The sequence below is a fragment of the Melopsittacus undulatus genome, chromosome 1, assembly GCF_012275295.1.
Source record: "Melopsittacus undulatus isolate bMelUnd1 chromosome 1, bMelUnd1.mat.Z, whole genome shotgun sequence".
Taxonomy (NCBI): Eukaryota; Metazoa; Chordata; class Aves; order Psittaciformes; family Psittaculidae; genus Melopsittacus; species Melopsittacus undulatus.
In genome coordinates, this window is record NC_047527.1 from 117,207,094 (window position 1) to 117,228,423 (window position 21,330).

General features: G+C 37.4%; 1 protein-coding gene across 2 annotated transcripts in view; it reads right to left on the reverse strand.

Moving 5' to 3' along the window:
- Positions 1-21,330, reverse strand: part of PLXDC2 (plexin domain containing 2) — a 259,751-nt gene that overhangs the window by 42,994 nt on the left and 195,427 nt on the right. For both annotated transcript variants that reach the window (XM_005152966.4, XM_031052565.2), the window contains exons 7-9: positions 20,649-20,748; positions 11,022-11,117; positions 10,009-10,090 (exon numbers count right to left, since the gene is read on the reverse strand). In XM_005152966.4, coding sequence (XP_005153023.1) covers positions 10,009-10,090; positions 11,022-11,117; positions 20,649-20,748 — 278 coding nt within the window. The remainder of the gene's footprint in view (positions 1-10,008; positions 10,091-11,021; positions 11,118-20,648; positions 20,749-21,330) is intronic.

Below are 21,330 nucleotides of genomic sequence, written 5' to 3' on the forward strand. Positions count from 1 at the left end.
TTCAAAAAAAAGTTCATCTGGCTGCAGGCTGACTTTCAATAAAAACCTGTTAAGAGCTCAGGATCATTGGTGTTCCATAATAGTACTTTTAAATGTTCCATTATGTACATTTTACTGATATGCACAGCTTTACTCTTACATATTTTTAAACGTACCTTGAGGCTCACAAGAAGCTTTCACTGTCTTCTAAGCAGAACTGCCATCCCATTTGAGAATATCTGTTACTATGATCTCATGAGGCTTCTTTCATCAAACAATACCATCATGGGGCTCACTCTGGTTTGATAAAATGCTTTGTTCATTAAGCACTTCTGTGCCACTTGATTTTCTTGCTTTCCTTCCATCAGGCTTGCCATGCATACAAAATTCTCAATTATTGAATGCTAATTTCCTAACTCTTTTTTTGCAGTTCATGTGTTTAAATTAGCTTGTCAAATTAAGAGCAAGCATCTTGGAAAGGATTTGAAGAAGTTGGGTGTGGAGCAATTTTCTGCTCAATAAAGTATAGATCTAGTTATTGTATCATTCTTATCAGTAATGCATCAGGGCTGACAAACTTACACATTCACTCTCAATACTTTTGTTGCACTTGATTAAAAAGACCAACTGCTTTCACAACTTTTAAAACAGAGAAAACTATTGCATTTTAAACTGACAAAGGGCCAGAATTTCTACTTCTCAAATCTTCAATATTGTTTCATAATTGGCAAAGAAACAGTATACAAGTTAGGAAAATAGTACTGACATTACATTTCATTTATCACAGGGTGAATTTGGCCTAATTCAACAATCTGCTTGCTAAGACCCAGGTGTTAGGATGCTGTCATGGTTTCATATAAAACCACTCCAGCATAAGGAACTGCTGGAGTGGTTTTATAAATTCTATAGACAGACACAATCTGAGCAGGTTTATTTTGCTTTGCCTGAAGCAGCAGTATGATCAGCAAATTGTTATACACATTGATAGAATGGAATATATTTTGACAAATAGGATATACTTTAAACATCTACCCCTTCTGAAGCATTTAAAATGAGATTTTCCTTGTCACTTGTATATGAATCTATTACACTGATTGGATTATATATGCTCCCTCTGGTGGTTTACTTAATCCACACAAATGTCTTTTTTATTTTTATTTTTTTTTTAATTTTGCAATTCAATGGCTAAGATACTGTGGCCAATTTTGTAATAACAGCACACTACTAACAGTTACTGTTGTGATAAAACCAGCCTGAGTATAAATCAGTAAGTTTTCCTCCCATCTTTTAATTTGGAATTGAAATATGTAACATCCCTAAAGCAAAAGAAACCCCAAACCAAACAAAAAAAAAAACCAAACCAAACCGAAAACCTCAAACCAAACAAAAAGCCCCAAGGAATAATAAACACTCCAATAGTTAAAGGGAGGAAGTATTTAAAAGTGAGCACTTAAACCAATCTCGTGTCCTTCTATGATGAAGTGACAAGGTAGTAGCTAAGGACATCATATATCTGGACTCCTGAAGGCATTTAACATGGTCCATCCTTCTCTCTAAGAAGGCAGATTTAAACTAGATATGAGCAAGACAGTCTTTATAATGAGGGTGGTGAAACACTGGAACAGGTTGACCAGAGAGGTGGTAGATGCTTAATTCCTGGAAATGTTCAGTGTCAGGCTGGCTGGATTCTGAGCCACCTTATCTAGTGGAAGGTGTCCCTGCTGGGGGTCTGGAGTACATAGAATCACAGAATAGTTAGGGTTGGAAAGGAACTTAAGATTATTTAGTTCCAGCCCCTCTGTCATGGGCAGGGACACCTCACACTAAACCATATCACCCAAGGCTCTGTCCAGCCTGGCCTTGAACACTGCCCGGGATGGAGCATTCACAACTTCCCTAAGCAACCCATTCCAGTGCCTCACCACCCTAACAGTAAAGAACTTCTTCCTTATATCCAATCTAAACTTCCCCTGTTTAAGTTTTAACAGTCCCTAATGAACAGTCCCTCACCAGCATCCCTGTAGGCCCCCTTCAGATACTGGAAGGCTGCTATGAGGTCTCCATGCAGCCTTCTCTTCTCTAGGCTGAACAACCACAACTTTCTCAGCCTGTCTTCATACAGGAGGTGCTCCAGTCCCCTCATCATCCTCGTGGTCTCCTCTGGACTTGTTCCAACAGTTCCATGTCCTTTTTATGTTGAGGACACCAGAACTGCACACAGTACTCCAAGTGAAGTCTCACGAGAGCAGAGGAGAGGGGCAGGATCACCTCCTTCGATCTGCTGGTCACACTCCTTTTGATGCAGCCCAGGATACGGTTGGCTTTCTGAGCTGCAAGCACACACTGAAGCCGGCTCATGTTCATTTTCCCATCGATCAACACCCCCAAGTCCTTCTCCGCAGGACTACCATGAATTTCCTTTTTGTCCAACCTGTAGCTGTGCCTGGGATTGCTCTGACCCAGGTGTAGGACCTTGCACTTGGCATGGTTAAACTTCATGAGGTTGCCATCAGTCCACCTCACAAGTGCGTCAAGGTCCCTCTGGATGGCATTCCTTCCCTCCAGTGTATCAACCAAACCACACAGCTTGGTGTCATTGGCAAACTTGCTGAGGGCACACTCAATCCCACTGTCCATGTCACTGACAAAGATGTTGAACAAGACTGGTCCCAACACCGATCCCTGACGGACACCACTCATTACTGGTCTCCAGCTGGACATTGAGCCATTGACCACAACTCTTTGCATGCAGCCATCCAGCCAATTCTTTATTCACTGAGTGGTCCACCTATCAAATTGATGTCTCTCCGATTTAGAGACAAGGATGTCGTGCGGGACAGTGTCAAACGCTTTGCAAAAGTTTAGGTAGATGACATCAGCTGTTCTACCCCTGTCCATCAGTTCCATAGCTCCATCATAGAAGGCCACCAAATTGGTCAGGCAGGATTTCCCCTTAGTGAAGCCATGCTGGTTGTCACCAAGCACCTTGTTGTTTTTCATGTGGCCTAGCATGCCTTCCAGGCGAATCTGCTCCTAGATTTTGCCAGGCACAGAGGTGAGACTGACTGCTCTGTAATTCCCCTAGTCATCCATTTTCCCCTTCTTGAAAATGGGGGTTATATTTCCCTTTTTCCAGTTGTTGAGAACTTCACCTGACTGCCATAATTTTTCAAATATGATGGACAGTGGCTTAGCAACTTAATTTGCCAGCTCCTTCAGGACCCATGGATGGATTTCATCAGGTCCCACGGACTTGTGAGTGTTCAGTTTCTTAAGATGGTCTTGAACCAGATCCTCTCCTACAGTGGTCCTAGGGTCTTCATTCTCACAGTCCCTGCGTCTGCCTTCCAAGACTTGAGTGGTGTGGTCGGAGCATTTGCCAGTGAAGACTGAGGCAAAGAAGTCATTAAGAACTTCAGCCTTCTCCAAATCCAGGGAAGCCAGTTCACCTGATAGCTTTCAGAAAGGGCCACATTGTCCCTAGTCTGTCTTTTATGTGTGGAGAAAAATTCAATATTTCTTATTTGTATTTAATTATTTTCTTTTGTAAATCAAGGGGCTTATGCAGTCAGATAATACGATATTTATTCTTCTGGGTTTTTTTCTGGTAATTGTATATGGGTGTTACTTTGCTCAGCTGATAAATATTTTAGATTATATAAAATTGTTACTTATATTACAATATTAAATTCAACCTATTAGAATAGGTCTTGTCAGATGGCATATACAGAATAACAAACAAAAGACCTAATTCTTTTCCTCCTCCCTGATACTCAAAATTTCCAGACATAAACTCAGATTTAAAAGTTAACTAAACATTTTTCCAACTCCTTTCTAAAGCAAGAATAAACAAACAAGACATTTCAAGCTTGCCCAAAAGTTCAGAAGACAAATAAAAAGCATTTTTTTATCCCTATTACCATAAAGGCACCATGAAAAACTCTCTTCATTTTTCAACTGTGAAATGTTTTCTTAGGAAGTGCAACTGCCTGAAGATTCTCCCTTCCCCACTCTCCTATTAATCATCATGGAATGCAAAACAACTTCTTTCTTTATTACCTGCTTAGATGGGAACAGTAATTATCATAATAAAAGATTATAAATATCAAGACATAAATTACATTATTGTTACTATTCCCAGACACATTTCCAAATTTTCAGTTTGCTCATGACTCTTTCCTTAAAAAAAGCCGTAATCTTTTCATCTACACAACTAGTGTTGCTGCTGGCATACAGGATTAACCATTAAATCAAAATGTGTCATGAGTTGGATCCTTTAATCTTTTTAGCTCAGGACTGTTTCGAGAGTACAAGAAGCTTTGAGAGCTGTGTGCACACACATGGTCAGAATAACTGCCTAGAGTGCACTGCTCATCATGACACACAGGAAGTCCAACATGAGAATTTGCATAGCTTGTTCAGGACACTTCTCAGACTGGGGATTTGCACTCTATGGGTCAATAACATAAAATGGTATGATTGCAAACCTGATTATGCAACACATAGTCTATAAAAACCTTAAGTTTTAAAGACAATTTCATAGTCTGGAAAAGTCTTAAGGATAAAGGTACATTTAAGCACTTAACAAGAGCCAGAACTTCTTGTGAACTGCGAGAAAGTGTGTGAGCTCTAGAGACCTTTCTGGTCTTAGATACTTAAGTCTAGATTTTGGTCAAAAGGAACTTTTAGTAGTGCTCTCCCATTTTGCATAGTTTCCCCTGAAAACATAAGTAAGTGAGCCAGAAAAAACACCCTTGTGGATCTAGCCATTAGACAGGTGACCTTGGCATAAGGTAGCCAGTTTTGATGATTTAAAAGTTGAATACAGATACCAGCAGTGACAGCTGAATAAGTCATCTAGACTGTATGCATCACTTGGAATTAGTCCTTCAGTATTCACACAGAATCACAGAATCCCAAGGGTTGGAAGGGACCTTGAAAGATCATCTAGTCCAACCCCCCTGCAAGAGCAGGGTAACCTAGAGTACATCACACAGGAACGGGCCTTGAATATCTCCAACGTAGGAGACTCCACAACCCCCCTGGGCAACCTGTTCCAGTGCTCTGTCACTCTTACAGTAAAGAAGTTCTTCCTGATGTTAACATGGAACCTCCTATGCTCCAGTTTACACCCATTGCCCCTTGTCCTATCACTGGATATCACTGAAAAAAACCTAGCTCCATCATCCTGACACCCACCCTTTACATATTTGTAAACACTGATGAGGTCTAGTTCTCTATTTCCACTGTTGAGGTGAGAGTACCACACTAAACCTCAGGGATGGTGCAAGAACTGGGAGATACTTTTATCCTGTGTTAATGAAGTGAAGCATGAGATACATGCAAAACCTGAGTCTCCAGCATGCACAGATTGCAGGAGTCAGTTCTTTGTCTGCTTATTTCTGAACTCACTGAAATATCAGTATCACTTTACTGCTATCTGAGACTTTCCTGAAGTTCATCAAAACAAAGCCATAAATATCTACAGAATCTTAACGCAAATATTTTCAAAACATTGTATAAATGTGGCTTTTAAAAATTCCTTGATCATTTAAGCATCATACTTCCGTTACATTTCAGTGCCAACTCTTTTACAGTTAATAAACACAAGTTATTTCTTGGGCAATTAAAATATTTCACTCACTATTGCAGTAATGCAAGTTGTACAAACTGAACCTACAAAAAAAATCAAAGTTGCCTTAAAGCTTCCAAAAATTCTCCTAGAAAATGACATCTCTAACATCCAGGACATACCACGTGCCTAGATTGTACAAATATTTTCAGAAGCATGAAAAGATGATATAAACAGATCTGATATTAATGAGTTCTCCTCGTTTTTAAGCGCTAGTCAGTCAGAGATAATTAACAGCAAATAATCCAAATTTCAGCCACAGGTGGCTACTATGAGAGAGATGCTAAGTGCTTGTCATTTTATAGACATAGATCCTTTTGTAAGGGAAAGTTATGACACCATCTTAGCTTACGTATTTACAATTAGTCTCTTTTACTTATGGAACAGTTTTGCTTGTGGAACAGTTATAAAACATACACAGTTAAAAAAAGTATAGCTCCTAGGGGGATCCTCCATCTGCTGAAGTAAAAAAAAATAGGAAAATATTATGTGCCTTTGCTTTAGTGGTGATGAAACTGTATGATGTACGTTAGATTGGATTTCAGAGTGGACAGTTTGATGATTCTTTATGAAAAGGCAAACTGAGATTTAAGCTTGTAAATAGCGACAGCAGTAGAGGATTTTGCACCTACGAGAAGAGCCAGCCTCTCCAAAGATTGCAGAGTTTGCACAGCAGCTGGGCTGGAGTTACAGGTTGGAAAAAACCCACTGTTGTAGAATAAAGTTATTTTCATTCCAATACAGACTGCCCACATGGGGGTGTACGGTTACTCTGCAATGGCTCTGCTGGTCAATTTTCCTTGTGCATTTACAAGTTTTATGTAAACTTTCTGTTTTGCCAGCAACTGTACTTTGTTGTGTGAACGATATAATATATGGTTTAGATTTTATGCAAGGGAAAAACCATACACAATGCTGTTCCTGGTAGTAATGTTGCTCTGGCTAAATTGGGTCATAACTTGTTGAGAAAAAAAGGACTGTAGAATTGGCATAGAGTTTTGTTTCCCACTGGATACATGTTTAGATGTTATGCACATAGAAGTCTATCTGCTCTGGGAGATCTCACTTTAGTGTACCAAAGTGCTACCATGGCTCCACAGGAGGAACATGACTGTCTGTTACAGCCATATCAGACCCCTGTTACTCCCTCTTTAGCAAACAGGCATTCTCCATCTTCAGAAATCAAAGCACTAGGTCAGTCAGTAGGTTATTGCCATGCTGGAAACCTGTCAACATCAAGTTTGAAGCCTTCTTTAGGCTTTTGTACCAAAGGCTAATTGCCTTCTCCACCCTGGGCTTTATTTACAGCCAAAAGAGACAGCTTTTGGTTTCTCATCTCCCATACCAGTGTGTCCAGTCACCTTTGCAACCCAGAAGCACTACTCAGGCATTACTTCCAAGCATCTGCTTCTGCTTACTTCAAAAACCCCTATGAGAACTAATTTGAAAGTGGGCTGTAAACATTAATTTTTTTTACTCTAGGCACTTCTGAAATGTCTAAGTTAATACTTCACATAATGCTTTGCTCTTGTTTACCCAAGCAGATTTTACTCTGCTGCAGCAGAGTAATGAATATCACAACAGGAGATAAAAATCTAGGCTGATTTACAAGGTTGGTGGCTGAACAGAGTGACATGCAGAAAAAGCTGGAGCACTGTGATGAAAGATCTCACAACTTTCCATCCTTTATGATTTTTAACCAGGACAGTTAGGTTTTCTCGTTGAGCAAGCGCTTCTTCATCACATGCAAAAAGAACATTTTAACACAGTGAATTTATGTGGGAGGGCAGAAAAACCGCAAAGTGGTATTGAAGTAAAGGATTCTGAGTACTCTCCTGTGATCCAGATATATCCAGTGAGAATGAAATAGGCTTTTCTTATATCTTCCTAAAATGAATATACATGCTGAGGAACAGCAAGGTAGAAAAAGAAAGGCACTTTACTAGAAGGCAGGCGAGAGTATCCAAAACTAGTAGGGAGCAGAAAATTATCAAAGCTGAGACTGAAATGAGTCCTGATCACAATGATCCTGAAATGTAATGTACCCTAACTAAATGCTCAGTCTTCACATTTTGGAAAGCAAGTTGCTTCTTTTCACAAAATATGTATCCACTTACTATTTCAGATTTGTTTCTCTAGAGAACTGAATTAATTGAAATAAACTGCTCATTTCAGAAGCTGGAGGAGAGTGCAAGAACGGCAACGGGGCCTTAGGCAGACATCATCATCAGAGCCATGCTTCTGGAGGAAATAACAAGTTGAAAAAATGAAGTGTGAAATCTAGTATAAGGTATAAAATTAAGATGTTCAGGGGATTGGACTATAGCCCCAGAGGTTCCCAAGACCTAGCTGAACGAAATCAGGAACAAACTGGTCTGATCTCACAGCTGGCCCTGCTTTCAGTAGGAGGTTAGACTGGATGACTTCTACTGGATCCTTCCATTCTGATCTGCTTTATGATTCTATACATAGTCCTCTATTAGCTTAAATCTTACTGAATAACATTCATCTTCACAAATGCAGGTTGGAGTGTGTGACTATTCTTAAACTACTGAAATATCCATGTAAAGGCATAATCTTTGTTTGCTTTTCTCTTGCTTACCTTTTTTTAGGTAAGTGACTCCAGTTCTTTCTTTTGCTGCTAGTTAAACAACGTCCAAACACAGTCTGCATGAAATGACAATCTCACTACTGTTAGTAATGGGCTAATTAACAGTAATAAAACCGTTCAGCCTATCTGCTGCTGCTTATCAAAGGCACAACCATGCTGCAGTGTGGAGCCAGCTGTTTTTGGGAAACGGTGCAGGACTGCCTCACAGTAGGTTCATCTTTGATTGCAGTGTGATCTTCACAGGCAAGATGAAAAGCAAGATTATTTTAATAAAATTTTAATACAAAAATGTGTTGCGACTGTATATTTTTCAGCAGTAAATTGCCAGATGTGAAGGGGCATCCAGAAAATCACGCAAATATGTGGAAGGGAATACAGTACGAGTACATGGTACTATTGCTTCCTGCTAAAGGTGAAGGATGAAACTGCTTTAGTTTTCCACAGTGAGTGAAATAGATTTTCCAGAAATTCCAGAACTCAGGAAACAGTAATTAAGAAACTACAGAAAAACACAAAGGATCTCAGGGTTTGCCTGTTCTTCATAAGATGACCGTTACCATATATTTTTTTAAATATTTTTCATATAACTGAGTGTATCAAAAAAGAAATGAGAACACTGGCCACAAAGCAACAGACCTTGATCAAACCAAAGCCAATAGAAACTCAGTGCTACAATGTTTATCAATGTAAGGAGAATCAAGCAATGCTTGAAAGCAAGACATTGGATAAAGCAAGGAAGTTCATGCTTGCTTGGGACAGTTTTCTACAAGTACTCTTAGTCTTGGAGAAATTTGGCATGTTTACTACGACTTGATTTCATTTAGCTCTATTTGCACTAAAGCAAGTTTTTTTTCAAGACAAACTGAGAACAGAGTGACTTTGCAAATTACTTACTACAGGAGTTGAAGCTTAAGAAAACATAATAAAAGTGACCCCAGTTTCCTAATTCCATACAACGTTCATTTACCAGTCATATGGTGTCAAATTATTGCACTATTTTAGAATGTTAATAGTCTTTTCTCCTTTATTATGAATCCATTTCATACATAACATTTCTGAACCTAATCAGTAAGGTTGAAAAACATGATGACAATAAATATCCATGATGATACTGCACTTTGTGTCAGAGAACTGGTATTAAATAAATTCTTGCTTTGAAGGTTAATAAAGACCATCAAGTGAAGAACTTTTTGGAAAAGCTATAGCTGCAGAATTCACATTTTGCTGTCCTGTGCTCCAGCTGCTCAGAGTCTAAATCGCTCCTGCTACTGACTTGACTGTCCTCGTCAATGTGGCAGCAAGAGGGTGAGGAGACTCAATGTACCCACTAACTATAATGAGAGATTAAAAAAGAAAATACTTGACTCTTTGGATGTTTTGGTCTCCTTACTGTTAAGAGAACAAGTAGATCTTTATCGTTACATTACCACCATGTATCTCCATGCGGTTAAACTATTTTTAATAAAGCCAAGGATATAGTGAGAAAATACAAATTTTATTATAATTTCTACTTCTTGTTCTTCTCCAAAAGGATTTTAAAGTAGGATTGAAGACACAGGATAAAGGGCTTAACTCTAAGTTGTTTTACTATTCTTGCCTAATTACTTTGCTGAAGTGAAATGGGAAGATTGTGTTGTTACTGATTGCAACAGAAATTCATGTGAATGCATGTACATAAGACCAAAATATAACAACCCTTTTCACTGAATAGCCTATAGGCAATGTTTTTGGATGTCTTTGAGCACAGCTGCACACCCATGTGAAAAAGAAAAATCATTTTCTTTACCTTTGGAGTTTGCTGCACCAGCTGCAGTTGAAACCAATCTGGGCAGTGACACAAGGACCACAGCTGGTAAACTGAAGACAAGCTGGGATGCAGATAAACGAACACAAATTATTACATTAGTGCTGTAAATAATTCTCATAAAAAGCACAAAAGAAGGATACATCTGATAATATATATTTATATATATATTTAGTTCATATATATTTATGAATATATATGAACTCCACAGGTTCACACACATCCAAAATAAGATACCAAACCCAGCCTATTACAGACCATTGCACAACTCTATACACAAAGGTACATTTTATCGGCAGGATTCTATTTGTAAATAAGTTTCCACTTCACATCTGTTCATTCAGCTTCATTGATTTTTTTTCTCTTTTTGCTTAATATTAAGTATTTCCTTAAATCTTATTCTTCTGTGGCTCCCATCTTCTGTGGCGTTGCTAACACTGAGACGTAAGCAGAAAATAAGGCTGGCAGGAAAGTGTGCAAGAACTATAATTGGACTATAAAAAAGAAAAATAACTGTTTTTGTTTTTTTCCACAGTAGTACAGCTGGCAGTTTAAAACCACAGATTTCTAAACCATGTAGTTTTACCTTGGATAAAAGAGACAGATGAACTGCAAAGTGTGTTTGAGGATATTCCTTTGTGATATGATGCACTGTGCACAGAAGGATTCGTGTTTGCCTTGCAAGCATGAAAATTGTTCTTTTTTTCTTGAGGAATGAATTTCAAGGCAATATAATCATTCTTCTGAAAAAAAAATTATTTGGCACAGATTTCATTCAAAACCTACTGGGAGCTATATACCTATAAACAAACTGGAGATACATGACGATGTACTGCATAATGTATCATCCACCTGGAAATAAATCTGAGAGATGATAAATGAATCTGTTAATGATTTCAGGTCCACAGATAAAATGAAATATTTAAAATCTTGTGTGTTTCTGGGAGAGGGATCTTTTCCATATCTGGCTCCTGCACATGTTAGGTTTTACTTACTTGGAAGAGGTATCATTTCAACAGCTGACAGATTGGTAATCTTTGACATCTGTAGTTCCACCCTGTGGTACTCATAAATTGTTCTTCTACGGACATCTACCAGGAAAGAAAAACAAAAGTATTTTCATACTTCACTATTTTGCAGTCTTTCTTAGATTGTGAAATAGTGGATGTAATGACTGCTTAACGTTCCTTAGGTGCATACATGACCCAAACTTTTCTCAGGAATACAGTTTATCTTAGACATCATGAAGGAACATGCAAAAGGTATAGACAGAGAAATTTTCATTTGAGAAACTATCCGAGCTGACAGAATAGGTACCTATTCCTGTTAAAGGATTATGAAAATGCTGAGTGTGCTCTCAAGCATCCTAGACATTCATTTAGGCAGAAATTCTAAAGAGTATACTGTCAGACATTTTAGGGTGTATTTCAGATGCTTGCTTTCCTAAGACATTTCTCAGCTTACAGACTTGAGAGAAATGCTTTATAAACTCACTTGTCAGTTCTTGTCAAGATGCACAAACAAAACTGATTTTATCGCTTAATCAAATTTGTTAGCTACAAGCTAGCTCAACTCTGAATGCACTAGAACATTTTTTCATATTGTAACATTGCATTAAAGAAGACAAGTCTTCCTAAGCAGCCAGTGTTATGCATAATCTTTACACAAGCTGACTGTACCTAGGTTTCTCAAAGCAGAAATTCAATATAGTTAGTACACTGTTGCTATGGGCTTTAAACTCACAGACAACTAAGATCCATGCACAAAATAAGTGTGAAAAAAAATCACAACTGTTAGTTTACAGATCAACATCCTATTGTGTATTCTGAGTATTCCAGATTTTAAATGCATGGTCACAATGCAGACCGGTGAGCTTGTACCTTTGTAAAAGTACAGCTTATACCGTCAATCTGACACACTAATGGTGATGATTTTCTGGTGCACCTGATTCAAATTTATGGCCTTTTTGAAGGTCTGCTAAATTAATTGAAATCAATGCTGAATATAATCACTGACACTGTGGAATCATTCCAGAGAGCAGTAAATGGTTACATAGAAAGGATTAACAGGTTACTCTGGTCGATGGCTGGTCTCAGTCTACATGCAATAGAAGATAAGGAATTATAGACAGCCACAAACTCAGTCGTAGGCTGTCTTCTATGTTGCCAGCCCTGGAGAGATTAGGGCACACCTTGTTGCTTGGTATAAAGGCTATGTTTCTGTAGCTAGAAGTGGGCTTAGTAGGGCCCCCAACTGTTAAGCAATCACATAGCACAAAATCCAGATTTTTTTGCAATCTGTTGTTAGGAGGCATATTGTAGGCAACTCTCAGACAGAAAATGAAACCTCAACTAAAATAAATCAAGCCATAAATACTAAATCTTAAGGGAAGAGGGAAAGTGCCCTGAGGTGTCCTGTGGCTAAGGTGCCTCTCGGATCAGGGGGACAAGGCATTCTAAGAGGGACGGTTAACCTCTAAAAGTACAGCTGCAGCAATCCCCTTACACCACACAGAAAAGAACCATTAACCTATCTCAGTTGAGGGGATGGGGAAGTGGAAGCAGAGCTGTGCTGGGTGGTGTAGCTCTCTCCTGTAACAGCCAAGGCTGCTGTGGAGGAATCAGCTTCTCTGCCCTCACTGCATAAGCCCTCAGGCACAGGTAGGCAGTGTCTGGCTTTCAGACAATAATGCTTCTTCCATTTAGCTCCAGTTCAGCACCCTTGCCAATCAGTTCCTCTTGCCATTTATTTGAAACTGTCTTTGCTACGGTTTTACCCTTCCTGATACCAGATTTCTCTTTTCATATAAAATGTACCTTCAATCAAGCTAGTTTTATATTTTACCTAAAGTCATTCTGACTATTTAAAAGAGAGATACGGGGATATGCCAAAGGTTTACCCCAGTAAATGCCTTAGCCATGTCCTTCAAACCCACTGTCCTTCAAGGCAAAGCTAATCTTCTGCTGGTGTAGGGAAAAACTTTTGCCAGCAGTGAAAGGTTTAGGCTCCCAGGATGGTAAATCCCATAAAAACACCTGCCAAATCAGAGTGTTCAGAAAATGTGTTTGAAATGAACTCTTGCCAATGCTGAAGGCTGTAATTTGTTTCCACAGAAATCTTTATCCTTCTATCAAAAAAAAAAAAAGCAAATGAATATATAAATTAAATGGTGGGTGCTGATACTCCAATTTAACTCCATTTTAATGCTATAACCCTGTTTACTCTGAACCTTTCCTAACAGAGTCCTCACAGAGCTTACAAGAAATAAAAGACTTTGGGCTTTCCAAAGATCCTGTAAGAATCAGTGACTCAGGTGACAGGCACTTTTACCCAGTGCATGAAATTTCTGAAATACAATGACTTTTAGAGAATTAAGCTTGTTATTAAAAAAAATAAAAAAAAAATTCTAATCACACAGATTTCAGCATGACTGTTGATCCCATGAAATCCCTGGTAGACTCAGGTTTAATCTTTTTCAGGAAGAAGAATGTGCCAACCACAGGTTGTGAGTTTGTATGCACAGGTCTATCTACTGTAAGAAACCTAAGCACAGAGAGGTATTTTCATAGTCACCTTCTAACAGCTTTGTATATACTTGCAGGCAGGTGGTTAGAAACGCAGGTGGTTAGAAACACAGATGTTCAAATTTATCTGCCTGGCTAGGTTGTAAAAACATGCAGATTCGTTTGAAAGTCTGACTTGAAGCACACCATGTTTAGCTCCTCAAAATGCACTTTTTCCTCCCTATTTAGAATTTTGAGCCTGTATCCACTTAACAAAACAGGCTAGAAAAGTTAAACTCAACAGGATAAACAGAAAAATGAATACTCTCGCCTGACATGTTCCACTTCAACTTCTCCACACACTCCTTCAACCCAAGATACACACTGCTTTTAACTTAGGTGGAACTTGTTCTTCTTTGTCCTATGATGTCTATTTAGCACTCTTACAAAGAAGCTCAAGTGCAGAATCATAAAGAGCTTATGAGCCCCTGTACTTCATTATGCACTTTAACTTGGCAAGAACTAGTGAAATCATTTGACAGAGTAAAAGACAAAAATTTAAACATCATGTGCAGGTATTTTGCTGAAAGGAGGCATTACATCAGGTTTAAGGGATCCAGGGAAGGCTCTTCCAGGGAAAAAAAGAAAGTACTTTTGAATGCATATATTCATTTGAGGTACCATTCCTGGTTCTGAATTTCAGAAAATATGTACATATTCTTCTCCTAGTCATGAAAATATTTTACTTTTTGTGTAGGTCTGAGTATCTCAAACATGGTTTTTAATCAATTTATATAATTTATAAGTATTTTATTTTCAATAACAGATTCTTTTCTTTTCTTTTTTTTTTTTTTACATAGTCCAACTTGGTCTTTAGTTAGTTTCTGTGTCATGTTTAGGTGTTATCTTTTAATACAGAGCCAAAGGTACAGTCCCATTAGAAAATGCTGAAGAAAACAGCTACTTGAGGTAAGTGCATTGCCCAATGACCTAGAGAGATAATGTGGCGGGTCAGAAGGCCAACTGAAAGAACCCTTTCAAGAGATTAAGCAGTGGATAGCCAAATAACAGATATGCATGATTCTGGTGTGACAAAATATTTCTATATAGTTTTACTGTTGTAGTTTTAAACTAAATAATGGCATAAAAATATTCTATGAAACAGAACTGTCAGAATTAAGTAAATATAGAATAGGGAGAGTGCTCTGGAAATGCAGCAGTGCCAGAAGAGTGCCAGTGACTTCCTGACATACCTGAAAAGTCAGTAGCTAGTAATAAGGCATTCTAAATATGTGCTCAAGAGATGCACAATCTCTCTGGTACTTTTCCATTGTATAATCACTCTTTGTCATACAGCATTCCTCAGCTAAAACCTGCAACCCAGTGAAATTTGGAAATGTTGGAGAAGTCGGTCTGATTTTTTAGGCTATATGTTCACACAAATAAAAATCCTTGTCAGTGAAAGATTTCTAGGGAATTGAGATCAACCATATATCCAGCAAAAATTGCTAAACAAAGCCATATGTATTCATACAGCTGCACTTTCATTTTTAAGTCTTGTTTTTATCTCATTTTTAGAGAAAACAAATGGTAAGAGGGTGCATTTGACTATGCAGAAGTCAATTTGATGCAAAAAACTTATGAAACATACCTAGTTCAAACTGCAAGCAATCTGTGAAAAATATAAGGGATACAGAAGGGTTGTGTACAGCTACTCTACTATACAGCCACTGGCTTTGTTTGATAAGTCCTTTGTTTAGCACCACTGTCTGAATAAAACCTTCATGCAAATACATATTCTGCCAGCCTGGTGTGTCTGACTATCATCACCACAGAAGGTAAAGGAATCAGAATGTCAATCTTTGTTTGTAACAGCTTAATATAAATTTAGCAATATTAACTAAAGAATTCTTGAGGCACTGACACTGTGATCAAACATGTCTGTAATCAAACCTCCACCACAACTATTCTTTGTCATCGACTATTACACATGTATGAATCTAGATAAAAATTAAATTCCCTAATTGTATTAATTTCATAATTATCTTAAAAGTTGCTAAAAATCCTTTAAAACCTGTAAGCTGCACCTGAAAGACATATGTATGAATACACAAACCACTGAAGTAGGCTCTGAAAATAACTATTTTATGAAAAACGTAGAAAAAACTGTTCCATGCCAACACTCTGTGCCTAACACACATCATTTACTTTGAAACTCTCCATGTCCTTTCAGATTTACTCCAATTGCTGATGCCAGCTGAGCTGCTCTCAGTACCGGATCTAGGCATGAAAAACACGCTTTATCACCTTAGGCCACATGCACCAAACTGCCAAATTCTGAGATTGGCTAACGGCCAGTTTGGCCAAATTTAATGTACTTTAAACTTTGATCACCTTGTGCCAGTTCCTGAAATGCTTTTATGTCACCAAAGACTAGCAGCATGCCCATCTCTTTTCTTCACTGCTCTTGAATAAGACATCTAATGCCAAGGAACCGACCTGCCAGGATAAACCCTGTTCGGCTCACAAACATGCAGGGCTGCAGGAGCTGGCACCCTGTGGAATTAGTTACACTAGTAAAAAGCAAGTGTAAATACTGCAAATTTAGAGAGAGAACTTTGGGTTCCACTTTGCACAGAGGTAAGTGACCTTATCAGTAAGGCAACGGCAAATTAGACTTTGCAATTTTCCAGATAGTGCTGCACCTTTATACAAAAAATATCACAACAGAAACTGTTAGTCCTCTTTGACCCTTAAGGAAGGTAATGCTAGGGTTCTTTTAGGAGCCTCATTGCTGTAAACAAACAAATGAAATCTTCAGCAAACAAACAATTGTAACATGCAGAGTTGTCAATTATATGCTTGAGTTACCCTGCGTATTGAATGGCACTAATTGCACTGACAGTGGAATATTGCTAACACACAAATTTCATTTGTGTACACAGGCTTGTCGAGTAATTTCAATGTCATTAAATGTTGGGTTGTCAAGGTATGGATTTCCTAAAAGAGCTGTACCTAATACAGTAGAGGCCAAGATCTTGGAGAAGTATGTCTCATCACAGAGGAAAAACTTAGCCATTCTCTGTAGATGAAAGACTAGTAACTCACTGTGTAGACCCCCTGAATCTGGTACTCTCTTTCTCCCAGTGTATTTCATGCTTTTGTGGAAAACAAACCACCATCTGGGCAAGCTTACCAGTGTGTTTTATCATTACTAAGACAAAACAGTAGGTTGCAGAAAATACTTTTTCATTTCACAATGAAAAGCTAATTGAAAGGCAAAAGAGAAGACAGCAGTGAAACAAAAGAGAGAAACGTAGTAATCTTGAAGAAAAGGAAAAATGTAGGGGAAAAACGTGGTCATGAAATTGAAGGTAGATAGTGGGAGTCTGCAGAAGGGAGAGCAAAACACAGTGTAGGTGACTGAAAGAAGGACCAAGAACAGAACGACAAGGTGACTGAGAAAAAACAAGAAATAAGAGGAACATGGAAGAAAAAGTAATTGTAATGGCACAGGGATGACGTTCCTGATGCAGTGGAGATACTGAAAAAAAAAGGAGGAGAGAAGACTTGCTGGAGAAACATGTAAAGCTTTTTCACTAATCGTGTGTTCTCAGACTGGAAGACAGCCATTAAACATCAGAATCTTTGTTATGAAAGAAAAAATAGTTAATGTACAAGTGTTTGGCCTGTTTGAAGAGCAAGAAATCAGGGTGGTCCCTCTAACTTATCAGACAAAGCAAAGGCAGAGGTCCAGAACCTGGCTCACTTCACCTGAATTACCTGGAAGAAGCAGAAACTTTTCCTCTAAATTAATAAATGAACTTAGTTTACTATTTTGCTGCCATATAAATCTCAGAATTTAGGTTTCTTCTTGCTAACCTTGGTGCCAAACAAAAATATACTTCCCTTGAAACATTACTATTCAGTCCAAAGCATGTCTAGAGAATATAGAGGCATACATATTTATATATATCTCTCTATATATAGAGATAAAAATATAAAATAGTGGCCAATCTGCATCAATATATTAGTACCACATATAAGCTTGAAAATGGAGACACTGGCTATATAGAAGCAATAGTAGCAGATGACGAAAAAAAAAAACAACTTAGAAAACAGTCAGAAAGCCACCTGTCAAATTTTCCCATCTCTGTGCTTTGACTCTCAAAAGATAAGGTGAAAAATGCAGGTACCTGTATTCTTTTAGGGACAGATAAAAGGGGTATTACTGTAAAGCCTTTATATGCAGGAGTATATTAACAAAAAAAGATATGAAATGATAAAGTTTTTCCATTTCAAGAAGTTCAGAAAATCCTTTCTTTTTGCTCCTGGCTCTTCAAGACTATGCTTTTAAGCATTCATTTAAATGCATTTTGGAAATGTAATGGCTGATCAAAAAGCATGTTTTTCTCTCTTCAGAATGAAATAGTTTTGCCTAGCCTTAGAGCTCACCTTTCAGAAGTACTAAAAAAGTTATTACTAATGTTTTGGATAGTATGTATGAAAAAAAATCAGATAAATATTTCTAAATCTTCCAAAATTACTTCAGTATTATTATACTGAAATTTTAGAATGCTGAGCATGCAGAGTGCACCAAAGAAATCAGTGATTTTGAAAAATCAGAGGATATTTTTGTTAAAGTAAGATTGTGTTGCACTTAATTTCTCCTTCCTTTTCAAATGCAAGATGGATTTAAAAATAACTGACAAAATAATGTGAAGCAATAGAGTTGAGGTTCTTTTTTGTTCTGTTTATGTTTGTGGTTTTGGGGTTTATATATATATATATATATATATATATATAAAGCATGTATATATATAAAGTAGCCATAAGCATAAGGGAAACTGAGGTATTTTGATGGAAAAGTCTTTGCTAAAGTGGTAAAGAAGAATAAATGGGTATATTAATTTTGCCTCTCTTGGAGCAAACAGCAATTTATATTGCTCCATTGTCTTAAGGAGCTAAAAATAAAGTAAACCAACAATTTTATCATGTCACTTTTTAGTAATTGACTAAAACCATGGTTTATTTAATAACTCTGAAAAACAAGAATGTAACAGCATGCATATTTTAAGAGCATCTGACTTCAACTCTCTCCAGCCCAACATTGTTTACTTGTTCTGTCAGGGTGTTAGTTGCCTGTACTTACTAATATAAACCTGTGTCATTGAAACCACAATTTAGCTTCAGGAAAATCTACTGCGAACTGATGGCTCCCTTGATTAACATTACCTCTATTGTAAGCTGCAAATTAGCAAAAATAATAATGAATTACTATTATCCACAGAACCAGTGGTTAAGGAGATAAAAGCAGTGCACCCAGTAATACAGAAATAATGCTATTGAAGCAGTTGTTGCGGTAGTACATTTTAGACTTTTTACACTCATTCTGTTCTTCTTACCTGCCACTCCTTTATGTAACTTAATAAACAGAATAGGTTTAAGATGAAACACCTGACAGATTTTCTGGTAATTACAGTCACTTCACTTAGCAGAAATTGTCATGTGACAAGGTTTACCTCTTATTTTTAAACCTTGAAAATATTTATAGAAAAGTAAAACCAGGAGACTACTAAATAACTGCATATTCATCAAAACCAACATTATGTAGTGGCAGTAAAACAAGGTGCATATCTGAAAAATTACTACAGAAAAAATAATTTAAACTAAAAAAATATTCATATATACTGCATATTTTGCATATAAGTAAATCTAAAATACATCCTTTAGTATTCGATGATGGAGGCCTGATGCCAAAAGCTCTGCATATTAATTGCATCTCTAACAGAATTTCTGTGTGACTATTCTCATACAACATTTGCACAAGCTCATCAACATAATTTCCACCTGTATCCATTTTAGGGGTATTTACAAGCTAAAGACTCACAGAAATACTCAGATAATTCATGTACAAATATCACTTAAATTGCTGAAATTGGTTTCCTACATTCATTCCTACACTGTTCCTAAACACTCAAAAGCAATCCATGCAGCCACCGGCAAACCCCAGCTATCTATCATACTTAGAAAGAATTTATCTTCCAGCAGCTAATCTCTTAAAGTGAAATCTGAGCATACCAACCTCCTTCACACTACTCTGAGTTCACAACAAGCAACAGATAGTATTGAAATTTTCCATCTTCCCAATAGCAGGACATATAAGATGTAGGATCTATGCTCCCTCAAATTGTTGAAGTGTGATGAGGGGATAGTATGAGCTATGGGGCAATGGTACCTGCAATTTCAGAACTTCAGAGTCAGCGCCATCTGTAGACTGCCTCCAAGATGGGCAGGATCAAGCCAGTCCTTATGAGCTTTATTTGAGCCACAAATCTGTCAGGGTTCACTTTAGAAGAATATGCTTGGCCTCAGTCCTAGTAGGACCGGTTCAAGTACAGCTTCTTCCATCTACACCTTGCTATTAGGGGATCATCAAAAACTGAACTTAATAAATTTGCTCCAAATGCATAAATAAAACCAGTGGACTTGTAAAGTGAGCAGAATCTCTGATAGCTAAACAACCTCTGCACATATTATATTAAAACAAAGCTTCAAGGAAATCACACTTGATTTCCTACCATTCATTTTCAGTCAAGCCATGCAAAGTATAATTAAAGACAGAGAAAACTGGATGTCACATGTATTACTGTTGTCATGACTATGTAAGCCCAAGATGTTGTTTAATAACTACATCTTTTCTCTCACTAAAATGATATATGAATATGAAGTTCAGAATGTAAAGTGTCAAGAACTTCCAGCCTGGATATTTTTCTATTTTTGGATACAGATGACTTTTTCTGAACAGGTTTCTTCTTCTCTACAATGGATATGGATACATATTCCAGATAAAGTATCTATGGAATACCAAATTGTGCTGGTTGATAGTTTAATTTTACATTATTTGGCTGGCCATTTAGATTTATTTACTTAATTTATCAGCTCGAAAGAAACAGTGACAGAGCCACATTGGGAATTATCAAACAAATAAAATTACACTTGAATTAACAAGTTGAAATTAGCTAAGTGATTTGTTGTACAGCTAATCATCCCTGATGAAATCAGCTTATACTCATTTCTCAGCCTCCAAACCATTAGCACAACTACAACTCTACGTACTGGGAATTTGCTGAATCCTGTGCACGACCACAAATGCATCTGAGAGTCCCACTTTCACTGGGTGGTTGGTTGAACTTATCTGTGTTACAGCAACAGGAATCTGGAAGACAAAACAGGAAGATATGCATGAAATACTGAAGTAAAAATATTCAGAATGAGAGTAATAGCACTGCCAGAATGAACATTTAACCAGTGTAAATTAAAGTCCTAAATAATTATTTTATACCATACATTATAATATGACTAAGGATTTATTGAAGACTGAAATTATTTGTTTTAATATTTGTTTTATCCCAGTTTCCTTTGTTTGTTATATAACAATATTTACATCAACACTTAGAGGTGGGACAAGAGTTAATGACAAAACAGAAAAGGGTAGCAATTTTCAGTAATTTATTTCCTCAGTAGAAGGAAAACTGGAAAGATGTCCTACCATCAGACAAGGAGGAGGCAATACCTCTTGTCTACTACTGAACACACAAACTGTGAAAATTCAGCTTGTGATAACCATTTTAAAAGTTTACGGCTCAGTTACCTTGCACTGAAAACTGTTTGAAAAACTACCTGAAGAAAGCTTTGGCCCAATGATATGCATATTTAATATGTCTTGGAATAGCAAAAAAATTATCAATGACATGGAGAATATGAAAAATGCCAGATGCTCACTTGCCAATATCTAGAG